We start from the raw sequence: 12804 nt of genomic DNA, 5'->3' as shown, positions 1-12804 counted from the left end.
CTCCCGGCTGGAGACAAGGCTGTCTGGCCTGCCCCGCACCCCCCCCCCCCCACTTTGGGGAGCATCTGTGGCTACATCTTATCAGGGCCTCATGAATCAGGAATCACTGGCGGGCTGCTAAAAATGCAGATTCTTTTCCAACCCAGATCTGCTGCATCAGAACCCCCGGGCCCTGGAATCTGCATTTTCACCAGTGCTCCCGCTGGTATGAAAGGCTCACCAGCCCGGGGCTGATGGGGTGCCTGGAAGTAGGAACAACTTCGGGCTCCACTGGGCTCCTTGGCTGGGACAGCAGCGCCACCTGGTGGGCCCAGCGGAAACACCTCCCAGCCACGGCCCTCGGGGGCCCCGCTTCAGGGGCCGCCGGCCTCTTCTCCGTTGGTCCTCCCGAACTCAGAAGCAGTATCTCCACGCAGCCAACTGGATTGTTACAAATCCTCTTTAATAGTTAGTTGTCAAACCTCGAACATGTTTTACAGAGCTACGCACAGAGCCTCTCCCCACCCCCTCACAAGGCACAGCCTCACCCACCCATTCCCTAGGGGGCAGACGACAGGCCAGCCTAGCTTCTCCAGGGGGAAAGCATCCTTCCCCCCGTCCCTGGATAGCGCGGGATCCTGGCGAATGCAGGGTCAGCTCTGTGTCATGCCCCAAGGGTTCGCCTTTCGGATTCCCTAAGCAGCCCGGGGCCAGTCCAGACTCCCTTGTCTAGGGGGCTCTTCTGCCAGCTCACGGCAGGGCCTAGGCTGAGCTGAGCTGCCAGGGCGGGGCTGGGGCCGCCCGGGGAAGGGTTGCTGCTCCTACGGTCAGGCGAAGCCCGCCCTCTCCCACTGCCTTCAATGAAAATGTGAAAGCCAAAGACAGAAGCGTTATCATGGAAAAAAAGTTTACCCACGTAGTGGGCATCCCCTGACAGCCCAGGGTGCCTTATCCACCCCCCACCCCCACCCCGACCCTCAATTTTCAATACACTTTGCCATCCAATATATACAGCTCCCAAGGCAGGTAGAAACCCAGTCCGCCTGTGCAGGGACGCTGCGGGGAGCGTTTTCTCTGGATTGCTAAGAGAACGCTGTAGGTAAGCAGAGGATCCACAGAGCACCCGGGGCTCAAGTCTGGAGGCAAAAAGGTAGGGAGAGGGGTCCAGGCTCCAGAAAGCCCCCTGCTTCCAGCCGGCACAGGATGGGTGTGGGAGAGGGAGGTGGGAGGTGAGCCTGGAGGAGAGCCAGGGAGACCCCGAGAAGCCATGAGGCTGGGGGATGGACAGGGAGGTGGGGGCGGCAGCTGCCTCAGTACTTGGGGACCTTGCTGTAGTCTTCGGAATGGATGTGCCGGCACAGGCAGATGGACAGGAGCATCCCTAGGAGCTGTTGGGGGAGAGGGCAAGAGTCAGAGGGAGGCAGGGCCACCCAGGCCCCCGGAGCGGCATCTCACTGTCTGGGTCAGCGAGGGTCACGGGGTTTGCACAGGATTAAGCAGACCCACAACTAAAGCCTCATGCCCAGCCTGTGATTCCAGCAGCAGAGGGGCCCGGGGAGGGGCAGTGGTCAGGCCAGGCCTGCTGCAGGGCCTCTAGAAGCTGATGGGCCTCCGCCTCCAGGGGGCCTCAGCAGGGCAAGGACAATGGGATATGGCTGGGGGGGGGGGGAGGGGGGGGGGGAAAGGATTCCGACCTCAGTGACAGCCACGCCCACACACACGCCTAGGATGATGCCCATGTTCTCCTGCAGCCACACCTGCACCTTCTTCATGCAGCCCTGCAAGGGGAGAACACAGCCATGTCACACATGCCCAGCTCTCCTCTCCCATGCTCACCTCTCCATGCCCAATCACCAGGAGGGCCCGCCCCCAGCGCAGAGGGCCTGCAGAGAGGGGAGTATGCTCCTTGAATGGATAAATTAACGAATATGTAGAGGCAGGTACAAATGACAAGCAAACAGATGAATCAAGGGCAGGAACAGCTAAGGGAAGGAAGGGGGGAAGGAGGGAGGGAGGAGGAAGGAAGGAAGGGAGGAAAGAAGGGAGGGACGAAGGGAAGGGAAGAGGGAAGAAGGAAGGGAAGGGAAGGGAGGAAGGTTAGGAGGAAAGGAGAAGGAAAGAAGAAGGTTAGGTGGGAGGGAGGGAAGAAGGAAGGAGGGAGGGAGGGAAGAAGGGAGGGAGGAGGAAAGGAGGGAGAGAGGGAGGAAGGAAAGAAGGAGGAAAGGAGAGAGGGAGGAAGGAAGGAGGAAAGGAGGGAGGGGAGGGAAGGGAAGGGAGGAAGGGAGGAAGGTTAGGAGGAAAAGAGAAGGAAAGAAGAAGGTTAGGTGGGAGGGAGGGAAGGAGGGAGGAGGAAAGGAGGGAGAGAGGGACGAAGAAAGGAGGAAAGGAGGGAGGGAGGGAGGAAGGGAGGGAGGGAAGAAGGAAGGAAGGAGGGAAGGTAGGAAGGAGTAGCTCAGGCAAGCCTGACTGGCCTGTGCCCGAACCCACGAGTGCCCCAGGCCCAGCCCCAGCTCCACCTTGCACGCACCTCACGGTACACGGGCCAGAGCTCAGGGTTGTTCCCGCTCTCGGTCCTGTTGCCATCAGGGGCCTCGCAGAAGCCCGTCTTCACAGGGAAGCTGTCATCCCCCTCCCGGTCCTCACAGGAACAGGGGTAGGTGACACTGGTGTGGTTCATGAGCTCAGCGTTGTCCGTCCAGTTGTAGAAGCTGACCCAGCCACAGCACTTCACCTGCCGGGGAGACCAGCCGCTTGTGGCTGCGGCCCTCAGGCAGGCCGCCCTCCTGGCCAGGGTGGGGTCTCCCAGGACGGAGGCTCGGATCTGCCGCTTTCAGGTACCGCCCCCCCCCCCCCCCCCCCCCGCCGGTCCTGCCCAAATTGCCAGGATCAGAGTTCAGGTTTCACTTTGGCTTCTGTGAGCCACGGGGAATTTAAAGGGGCTTTCAGGAAACACATACCATAAATATTAAAACAGGAAGAAAAATAAATTGGGAGCAGTAAAAATAATAAAGGAGAACAGGAGGGACGTTCAAGTTGAAAGACAGAACGTAGTCGTATAGGACACAAGAAAGGTGAACGGCACATAGTTGAAGAGCGGGGGAGGGGGGGGTGTCTAGAGTCGGGCTACCGGGTTCAAATCCCAGCTCTGCCACTGACCAGCGGCTCAACTTTGTGGTCTTTGTGGCTCAGGCGTGTGGTCTGTGCCCCTCGCCTGCTTCCCTCCCATCTCAGGGTGGCAGGTGCCTGACGAGCAGCCCGGTGGCCAGCAGGGGGCGAGCCAAGCACGCTCAGGCTCCCCGGGCTGCAGGCAGCAGTTCCTCCCGGCTTCATCTGCTCAGGTACTTGGCTGCCTCCTCTGGCAGGGAGGCTGACGCCTCTGAGGGGCACCCCCAGGCCCTCACATGCTCAGCGAAAGCAGACAGGTCTCCTGGGCCCTTCCACCACACCAGGCAGAGCCTCCTACCCTGACTGGTGCCAGGATCTGTCTCCAGCCACCACCGGCCCACGTCTCAGTGGTTGTGCAGGAACAATAAAACCTCCCCACTCACGTGGTGCGTAAGGGCCGTGGGCTTCAGAAACATCTCACACGGGCATGGATCAACAGCCCCATTTTACAGACGAGGAAACTGAGGCTCAGGAAGTGTCACAGTTGGTATTCCAGCCCCCAGGAGCCTGACTCAGTCAGCTTTCTTAGCCCCAGTTCCAAGCAGCGTCTGACAGAATGATCTAGAGGCCTTGTCTGCCTCGGGAACCCCCCAACCAGTCAGCTACCTCCCAGGGTAGGGTGCACGCCATCCCTCGAGGGACCCAGCTCTCCCCCAGACTCCTTGAAGGTGTACGTGCTCATCTTGGGACAGCAGCCTCCTTCTAATCTCAGCAATGGCGGGTCACACGGAGCGTGTGATAAAAACATCTTCCTGCGCGCACAGAGCCTTCCAGCTGACACAGCCCCCCCCACGCCCTGAACTCGCCCCATCTGATCCTCACCATCACTGGGGTCCATTTGTGGGTGTGGTGAATGGTTCACCACCAGGGCAGGCTGGGAACACAGAATGCAAGTCACTCACTCACTCATTCATTCATTCATTCATTCAGCCATTCATTCATTCAGCCATTCATTCATTCATTCAGCCATTCATTCATTCAGCCATTCATTCATTCATTCATTCAGCCATTCATTCATTCATTCATTCAGCCATTCATTCATTCATTCAGCCATTCATTCATTCATTCATTCAGTCAGTCAGTCCATCTCTCTCACTGTAACTGAGGCGGAATACACAAACACTGGCACAAACAGCTTGATGTTCACACACACATACTGGCATTAACTGCCAGTTGCATCAGGATTTGGATAGAACCTTCCTCTCACCCCAGAAGGTTCCCACAGCACCTGTCCTGTCAATACCCTCCCAGAGGTAGCCTCCACTCAGACTCGTGTGAGCATATCAGCCTTGGCACACGGTTCCTCAGCCCCCAGGACGGACTCCCGACACTCCCCAGCCTGGCGTGACACAAGGGCCTTCTTCCTGACCCCAGACCGGAGCGCTGCGAGCCTCGGGCAGCCCCCAGGACCCTGGGCCCCCTGAGCGAGGGACTGTGGTGGCTGGGGCGCCAGGGAAGGGGACGACTCAGGGGCCCCCTTGCCCCCATCAGATACGCACGCACAGACACGGTCACTGGCACGTTCTGTCAGGGACACGGACACCCAGACCCAGACCCACACAGGCCGGGACCCTCACGCCTCCCTGTCCCTGCCACCCCCGCCTCACCTGAGCCTGCACGTAGTCCCAGGCCTCCTGCAGCCTGTCCTCGTGACCATCCTTGTAGTTCTGAATGAGCTTGGTCACGACGTTGCCCATCTCCTCCTTTAGCTGCAGAGCGGAGAACAAGATCAAGGGCAGATTTCCTGAAACCCGTGCGCCACCTGTGGTCACATCTACTCAGAAGGCCTCTCTCCTCACCCACCCCAACTCTAGGGACACGCTCTTGGCTTGAAGGCATTTCACTGTCCATTCCAACTACTTTCCTGGTACTTCCAGGGTGCCAGCCGCCTGCTGGCCGCCACACTAAGCCCAGAGCAGTCAGGGCCAGCCACTCCCGCCCTATGCTCTATTCAGCAGTCATTGGCTGCAGGACCCTTTAAATGTGCATCTTTCCATGTCACTGCTGCAAACCCTCCAGTGGCCCCCTGTCCCTCTCGGGGAGAACTCCAGCATCATCCCCTCAGTGGCCCACAAGGCCCTACGTTTTTTGGCCCCTGCTCCTCCCAAACCCCCTTTCCTCTGCTCTGGCTGCTTCTGCTTTGATTACACAGGTCTCCTTGCTGTCTTCCTGCCAGGCGCACTCCTGCCCCAGGGCCTTTGCACTTATTATTCCCACCAGCTGTTTTTCCCTTCTCCCAAATATTAACAAGCCTCACTCCTCCACCTCCTCCAGGGCTCTGCTTCAATGCCACCTCTTCAGAAAGGTGTTCCTAGATCACCCTATAGAACACATCCCTTCTCTATCCCCTCCCCCCACCCCTCCCAGGCCCTCCTCGACCTGCAAGGGCAGGCAGACTGTGTTTTCCTTCCTAGTGCTGTCTTCCCATGCTCATTTGTTTTCAGGATTTATTATCTCTCCCCTTCACTGGGATGTCAGCTCCATGGGAGCAAGGGCTGTACCTGCTGAAGCCTGGCCGGAGTAGGAGTGGTGTGCCTGAATAGCGAATGGGTGTGTCTGTGACACGCCTCACACAAGGCTGGTACTCACACTCTCCCAAGTAACTAATCTTCATGCCTGCCAAGGCCCCACAAAATCCAGACCCTGACCGTCCTGATCCCCCTCCATGCTTGGGAATTCGGGGTCCCTCGGTGACAGAGCGAGGCACTTGAACCCCACCAAGAAAATGGCGGTTTGCAGAGAAGGCAGAGAAGGGGTGTAGGGGACAAACGGTTCAACCCCAAAGGCCCTTCAGCAGAGCTCCAAACAGAGGCTCGCAATGTGGCAGCTTTTGAGGAACAAGTCAGCTGTGCAAAGGGAGGCAAACCCGAAACCGGCTTTGAGAACTGAGAACAGGGAGGGCCCCAGGCTCCAGGTAGGAGTGGGGGGGGCGAGGCAAGAGCCAGCCCCAGCCTGGCCCCGCCTGTCCCTCCTGTGGACTTTGTTCTGGGGCCTTCCTGGCACATCAGCATGAAGAGGCTGGTCACAGCCTCCTGCTGTCACCACAGAACCCCAGGGCGAGGGGCCAGGGGGTCAAGGGGACTGCCGCAAACCTGCCCCTGGGTTCTGGGGAAAGGATTAGGATATGGGACAGGTACTTCCAGGCAGGGGTTTTCAGAGCCAAGCTCATAGTGCAGTGAGTGGGTTTCCGCGAGAACCCCACAGGCGGCTCTCACATAGCGCTCAGAGAACCCACATCCTCCGGATGGACCCACAGCCCTGGCTCCCTGTTTCCTGCCCACCCCCCCTACAACCCTGGGAGACTAGCCTCCTCCCCAGGACGGATCTCTGCCCCGCCCCCCGCAACCCTGGGACCCTAGCCCCTCCCCAGGATGGCTCCCTGCCCCCCTCACTAACCCTAGGACACTAGCCCCTCCCCAGGATGGCTCTCTGCCCTCCCTCACTAACCCTGAGACACTAGCCCCCTCCCCAGGATGGCTCTCTGCCCCCCCTCACTAACCCTGAGACACTAGCCCCCTCCCCAGGATGGCTCTCTGCCCCCCCCTACAACCCTGGGACACTAGCCCCCTCCCCAGGATGGCTCTCTGCCCCCTCCCCCCACAACCCTGGGACACTAGCCCTCTCCCCGCCCCCCCCCACTAACCCTGGGAGACTAGCCCCCTCCCCAGGAGGGCTCCCTGCCCCTCTCCCTCTTGACACAACTCCCAGCATGGTACTTTTTGTTTTACTGCCCCCCCCCACCCCCGCGAGCTTCACGATTTGTAAAGCTTTCCTGTTGGTATTAATCACAACAACAGTGGCTAGCTTTTATCAAGTGCGTGATCTGCACCAGCACCGTGCTAAGCACTTTGAGGGCACTGATTCATTTTAAGCCTCAGGGCAGACCGGTCCCTCGTTTTCAGAGATGCGCAAGGCGAGGCCCAGAAAGATTAAATAACTTGGCCGGGCTCACGCAGTCAACATGTGAAGAGCTGGGATTTAGACCCAGACTTGTCTGATTCCCGGCCTAAGTGTTCACCCATTAAGCCCTGCCAGCACTTAAAACGCATGGCCAGACCTTGCAGTAGGTCAGGGCCGTGTCAAGGAGGGCCCAGAGAAGCTGAGTGGCCGGCCCCTGTCACACAGCTGGGACCGGCTGCCTGCGGGTCTCGGGCCTTTGGGCCCTGACCGTCTGTTCTCCACCTCTTCTCCCCAGTGGGCGGAGGATCCCCGAGGCGCGGCAAGCAGGGGGTTCCCCAGAGGCATTTGCATGGCGGGCTGCCTCTCCCACGGCTGTCCCACCTGCCCGCCCAAGCGACCTAGACTCTATTTATTCCCCAGCGTGGTTGCCACAGCAGCCCAGACTTCCCTATTTCAGTCCCCCTGAAATGAGAAAGTGATGGAAGCTGGGTGGTTTCCTTCGAGGCTGGGTGGTTTCCATGGAAACACCACACCGTCCTGCAGCCCAGAAGGTAGCTGAAGGACATAGCCGGGCCATAGGGGCCAGGGCGTGGGGCTGGTTCAGCCCAGAGCGGATGTCTGGGGATCCTGAGGCCCAGGAAGCCATGTTGGGAGCTCAGGGAGGTCACCTTGGCAACCAGGTTGTTCTCCTGGGACGCGAAGGAACAGGGAGGGGGAGCGGGAAGATGCCCACTATCTCACCGCACCCCTGCCTCCGCAACTTGTCCGCTCTGCACTGGATTCTCCCTTCTCGAAACGGTACTTGCTTTCCTCAGGGGTAACCACCCCTCAATACGTCCATGGGGCTGGGAAGCTCTGTCCCTCCCCCCGCTGACGCGGGCAAGTCCCAAGCAGCCACTTGGCGCTTTCCACACCCTGAGTAGAGTGAGTGGTTCAAGAACGGGCTCGTTACTCGGGGGGACCTTCTCTTTCCACGAGTCTGGCGGAATGAGGGCCTATGTTGCTGACGGCCACCTCAGGCTCTCCAGGGGACGGCCTGCCTGAGAAGGGAGCCGATGGAGGAGAACAGGAGCGAGGGATGGAGAGGGACAGAGTCCTGGGATCCAGCCGAGCCTCTGGCCAGCTCCGGCCAGTCTGGGTTGTGGCACTAATTGTGCGATGAAGGGTCCTGCCCAGGACCGGCCGTGTAATCAGAGCCCAGTGCAAAACGAAAATGCGGGGCCCCTTGCTTCAAAATGAGTAAGAATTTTGGGGCGCCTGGGTGGCTCAGTCGGTTGAGCGTCCGACTTCGGCTCAGGTCATGATCTCGTGGTCCGTGAGTTCGAGCCCGGCGTCGGGCTCTGTGCCGATAGCTCGGAGCCTGGAGCCTGTTTCAAAACGATTCTGTGTCTCCCTCTCTCTCTCTGACCCTCCCCCGTTCATGCTCTGTCTCAAGAAATAAACGTTAAAAAAAAAAATTTTTTTTTTAAAGAAAAAATGATTAAGAATTTCAACACAGCCATCAGAGTATAAACCAAGCATGGACTCTTGTAAGCGTAGGACCCTGTGTCACACACCCAAGAGGCCAGCCCCGGTCCCGCCCAATACCACCACCTTCCCCATTTCCCAGAAAACAGGCCAGAGAGTCAGAACAACTTCCCAAGGTCACGCAGTGAGCGAGCAGCAGAGACACGACTGTAACCTTGATACATGCAGCCCCAGAAGCCTGAGATCTCAACCACAGCACTCCCTGTTACCACAATGCTGGGCTTTTATTTCACCTTGCAGTGGCTTTTCACAGAAAGGTAGAATGAGAAGAGACCTTGGAGTCCCACACGTCATCCAAATGTAACATTCCTTCCTACACTTGTCCAGGTGCTGCTTAAATGCTCCCTGTGATGGGGAACTCAGTACTTCACAGAATAGCACATCGCAGGAGCAGCGAGGCTTTTGATACAAGCAATGCACTTTAAGTTGAGCTCAAATGACTTCTACCCATTCCTGTTAGTTCTCATGTTCCCCCTTCCTCCCAAGTCCCAGATGGGAGCATACGGGAACAAATCAAATCACTCTCTCCCAGGACAAACCATTCAGATACTCTCAAGTCCAGACTGTGTCTCCCTTTACCCCCTCCTCTCTGGATCCTCTGACCACTCCTTGGGATGGTGTCCAGACCTCTCTCCACGCTCTTTAATGCAGTCAATTGCCCCCTAGGAACAGGGTGCCCCCCCCCCACCCCGGCCATGCAATGTAATGGACCCACATCTTCCTGTCCTCTCCTGGGGTTCCCACAGGATACATTGCCAAGTGCTTTGACAGAATGAAGATACAGGGGCGCCTGGGTGGCTCAGTCGGTTGAGCATCCGACTTCGGCTCAGATCACGATCTCGTGTTCCTTGAGCTCGAGGCCCGCATCGGGCTCTGTGCAGAGAGCTCAGAGCCTGGAGCCTGCTTTGGATTCTGTGTCTACCTCTCTCTCTCTCTCTCTCAAAAATAAAAACTAAAGAAAATGAAAAAACAAAAAAGCATGCAGATACAGCAGATCTGAGGCATCATCCTGGGATCCCGATAGGAAACGCGGGCCCTTTGCAATGGTGAACTCAGAGGGGGAAGCCTGTTTATTCCTAGTCCCCACTGCCTACGTCTTTCCTGAAAGCCAGCCACAGTCTACACAAGCAGCTAGCCCAGAACTCCCCAGGCTCCCGTAGTTCCTTCGGGCAGAGTCTGAGTCAGGCAGTGCCCTCCACTGCCATGGAACCACACAGGCCCCAGCACCTGACAGGTACACCAGTCTCCATCCCACTCTCTCCATGATTCCCTTCCAGAAGGGCAGCTTGGACGCCTTCTTCCCTTTCCCAAGAGGGAAGGGAAAGGCCACCTCTCTCTGTCCTGGCTCCAGCTGCCCACACCCAAGGCCGGTAGAAATCCAGGCCGGTGGACCAGGAAGTTTCCAGCACAGTGAGCAGGCATCTCACAGAACTGCATTGTCCTCAAGGAACCCGTCTTACCACCTGTACGTTAGGGTGTGGGCACACTGGCTCTTCTGAGCTTCCTAGGCGGGAAAGAGGAGGTGGGGGAAGGGCATCACAGTTCTCCTGACCAGCCTCCCGGGGGAGCATCCAGCAGTGTGGCCCGGCCACTGTCACCACCTCTACCCCACAGCTCCCACCCAGCCCACGCAAGCCCTCAGCCCCTAGGCCTTCTGTTCAAGCCCCCGGTGGAACCCACCGAAGCCCCGGTGGCCTCCCCCGTGCGGGTTGCGGGCGGATCAGCAGTATGGCCTGCTTAAGCACGCCAAGGCCAGTGCCCGACATCCTGGCAAACAGTATGTTCACGTGCTTCCTCCTGACCCTCTCCCACTCTCCACTGCCTGCAGAGAACAAGTCAGGATCCCAGAGTGTCAGAGCTGGGAATGGCCCCAGACCACAGCTGAGACTCAGAGAGGCCGGGTAAATCGTCCAAGCCCACCCCAGAACACAGGGCCTCTGGAGCCCAGACCTGGGCTGTGTCCACTAAATAGGCTGGATAAAGAGTCAGATGAGGAAACAGCCAGAGGGAATCTTCACTCCCAAATCCCGGTGCCCACAGCTCTTGCTAATACTCAGGTTCCACCAATGGCAACAGGTACAGCTGCCATTTACTGAGCCCTTACTAAGCATCAGTGAAGTTAATGACGGTGACAATCGCGGTAGACCCTTGCCACGGAGCCAGCAGATGTCCGCCCTAGGCGGGCACGACGCTATGCCCTTCCCACGCGGCGACAGTCTTCACCCTCAGCAGAGCGCTCTGAGGTGGCCCTTGGGGCCAGCGTGCCCTGGCACCAAGGGAGGTTCCACTTTTAGAAAGGGACTGGGGTTTGTGCCACACCCCGCGGTCCCTCCCATTCATAATTCCCGAGGGACTCCTAAATGGGGGTAAACAGAGGCCACAAATAGCCTTGCTTCTGCTTAGGTTTGATTTTGCCACCAAATGAGCTGCAAATGGCATTTTTTGCCTTTTAAAGTGGTTCTTGGGTTTCAGGATTGCAGATAAAGGGGGCGGGGGGTGGACACGCACGGTTACCGCTGGTTGACCTGCGAGGCGCACGAGGCGCGAGGCACAGAGAGGCGGGCGGAGTCACTTGCCGGGGGGCCTCAGAGCAGGCATCGCCACCCAGGCAGTTAGGTTGTGGACTTGAGGCCTTGGCCCCCACCCCTATTTTATACACGTGTTGCAGTGTGTGCTGGCTTCAGCCCTGGGAGTGGGGGCCCAGCAGGCTTCCCCTCGATTTACAGATGCCGTAACCCAGGGCCTGAGAGGCCACGTGTCTTGCCCAAGGCTCCCAGCCTCCCCTGTCGCTCCCCTGGGGACAGTGGCTGCTGAGAACTTGGGGCAGGAAGGACCAATGGCATCCCCGGAGACCTCTTCAGGGAGGGCCCGGTGGCTCGTCCTTCCCACCTGCCCGGGGGGCCTGGAGAGTGAGGGGAAGGATGGGCCCTTGCTTTTAAAAGGCCTCTTCCCTTCAGGCTCAGCAAGGCTCACCTCCCCAGCTGGACCTCATCTACAGGAATAAACATCATCAAGGGCATGTTTAGTCTTCCACCGGGATTTACAATGTGCTGGGAAAGAAAAAATAAATCATTCATTCCAACTCGGGGTGATAGAGTGGTGCCAGAACTTCCCCAACAGAGCCAGGAAACATCCCTCTGCCTTCCAGGAGAAGAGGGGGGCCAAGCTGAGGCAGGCTGGGACCCGGAGGCATGAGATGTGGAGCCCGAGGGGGGTGGGGTGCGGTAAGCAGGAGGCAGAGGAGGGAACAGTGGGGTGTGACAGTCTGGACTGGAGTCGGGAGTCCTGATTCTCCAAACAGGCCTTGCTCTGGGGCTGTGGGACGCCTCTGAGGCATAGCTCCTGGTCACTGGCCAAGCAGAGATTATACCAGCCCACAGGGAGGCAGCATACCGTAGCGGGAGGCATAGGCCTTGGGTCAGAGGGATAGGGATGGAATTCTCCACTCTGACGCATCCGAGTTATGTGTGGCTGTGTCTAAAAGTCATTTTGCTTTTCTCAGCGTCAGTTTCTTCAATTGGAAAATGCTTGTACAACTGAACCAAGTACCAAGTTACTACTCAGCTCCTGGCACGTGCTTGTCATCCGATAGATGATGGTAGATGGGGAAACACCCAGAGGATGAGAAGGGGACCACTCAAAACCCTTATAGAGTCGACGAGCTTCTGAATCACAGGAACTCACTGGGGCCCTGTTTTTATTCACCCTGATTATAAGGTACCACGGACTGGGTCTCAGAGAAGCCCTGGGTGCCAAGAGGGCTGAAATGAAGACCGGATCTCACGAGCTTTCACTGGGAAGAGTTTCCCTCCCTTAAACACTGCCTTCCTGTCTGATCACCAAGCGAACTTCCTTTCGTTTACGGAAACCACTATTTCCCCTTTTGCCTTGGCTGCCAGGAAGCTCAGCATTCAAGTTAGCCCTCAGCTACCATGAGCATCTCGTCCCCTGGCTTCAGGGACACTGGTTTTCCTCTTCCCATCTCTCTTTGATTTTAGCGACCCTGTGCCTGTGTTGGAATTCAGCTCTAATTCTCCGGAGAAACAGGCTTTATAAATAAGTAAGGCAGACTCAGGTAGGGACCACTGCAAAGCAAATTTCACCAATATGAACCCAGCAAGCGAGCTGCCTGGGTTCAAATCCTGGCTCTGCCACTTACTAGCTGTGTGACCTTTGGTCACGCTGCTTAATTTCTGTGCTCCCATGTCTCAAAACGAGGGTACCATGCCCACG

At 57.8% G+C, this 12804-nt stretch overlaps 1 protein-coding gene across 3 annotated transcripts in view; it reads right to left on the bottom strand.

Annotated features, from left to right (window-relative positions):
* Positions 1-421: 421 nt before the first annotated feature.
* CD82 (CD82 molecule) overlaps positions 422-12804 on the bottom strand; it is a 51041-nt gene continuing 38658 nt past the window's right edge. For all 3 annotated transcript variants that reach the window (XM_058688727.1, XM_058688726.1, XM_058688725.1), the window contains 4 exons: positions 4752-4853; positions 2507-2710; positions 1674-1757; positions 422-1367 (listed from right to left, as the gene is read on the bottom strand). In XM_058688727.1, the coding sequence (XP_058544710.1) occupies positions 1290-1367; positions 1674-1757; positions 2507-2710; positions 4752-4853 (468 nt within the window). In that variant the 3' untranslated portion in view covers positions 422-1289. The remainder of the gene's footprint in view (positions 1368-1673; positions 1758-2506; positions 2711-4751; positions 4854-12804) is intronic.

Source organism: Neofelis nebulosa, chromosome 10 (assembly GCF_028018385.1).
Source record: "Neofelis nebulosa isolate mNeoNeb1 chromosome 10, mNeoNeb1.pri, whole genome shotgun sequence".
Classification (NCBI taxonomy): Eukaryota; Metazoa; Chordata; class Mammalia; order Carnivora; family Felidae; genus Neofelis; species Neofelis nebulosa.
The sequence above is the reverse complement of the archived record's forward strand: the minus strand, read 5'-3'. Positions and strand labels throughout refer to the sequence as shown.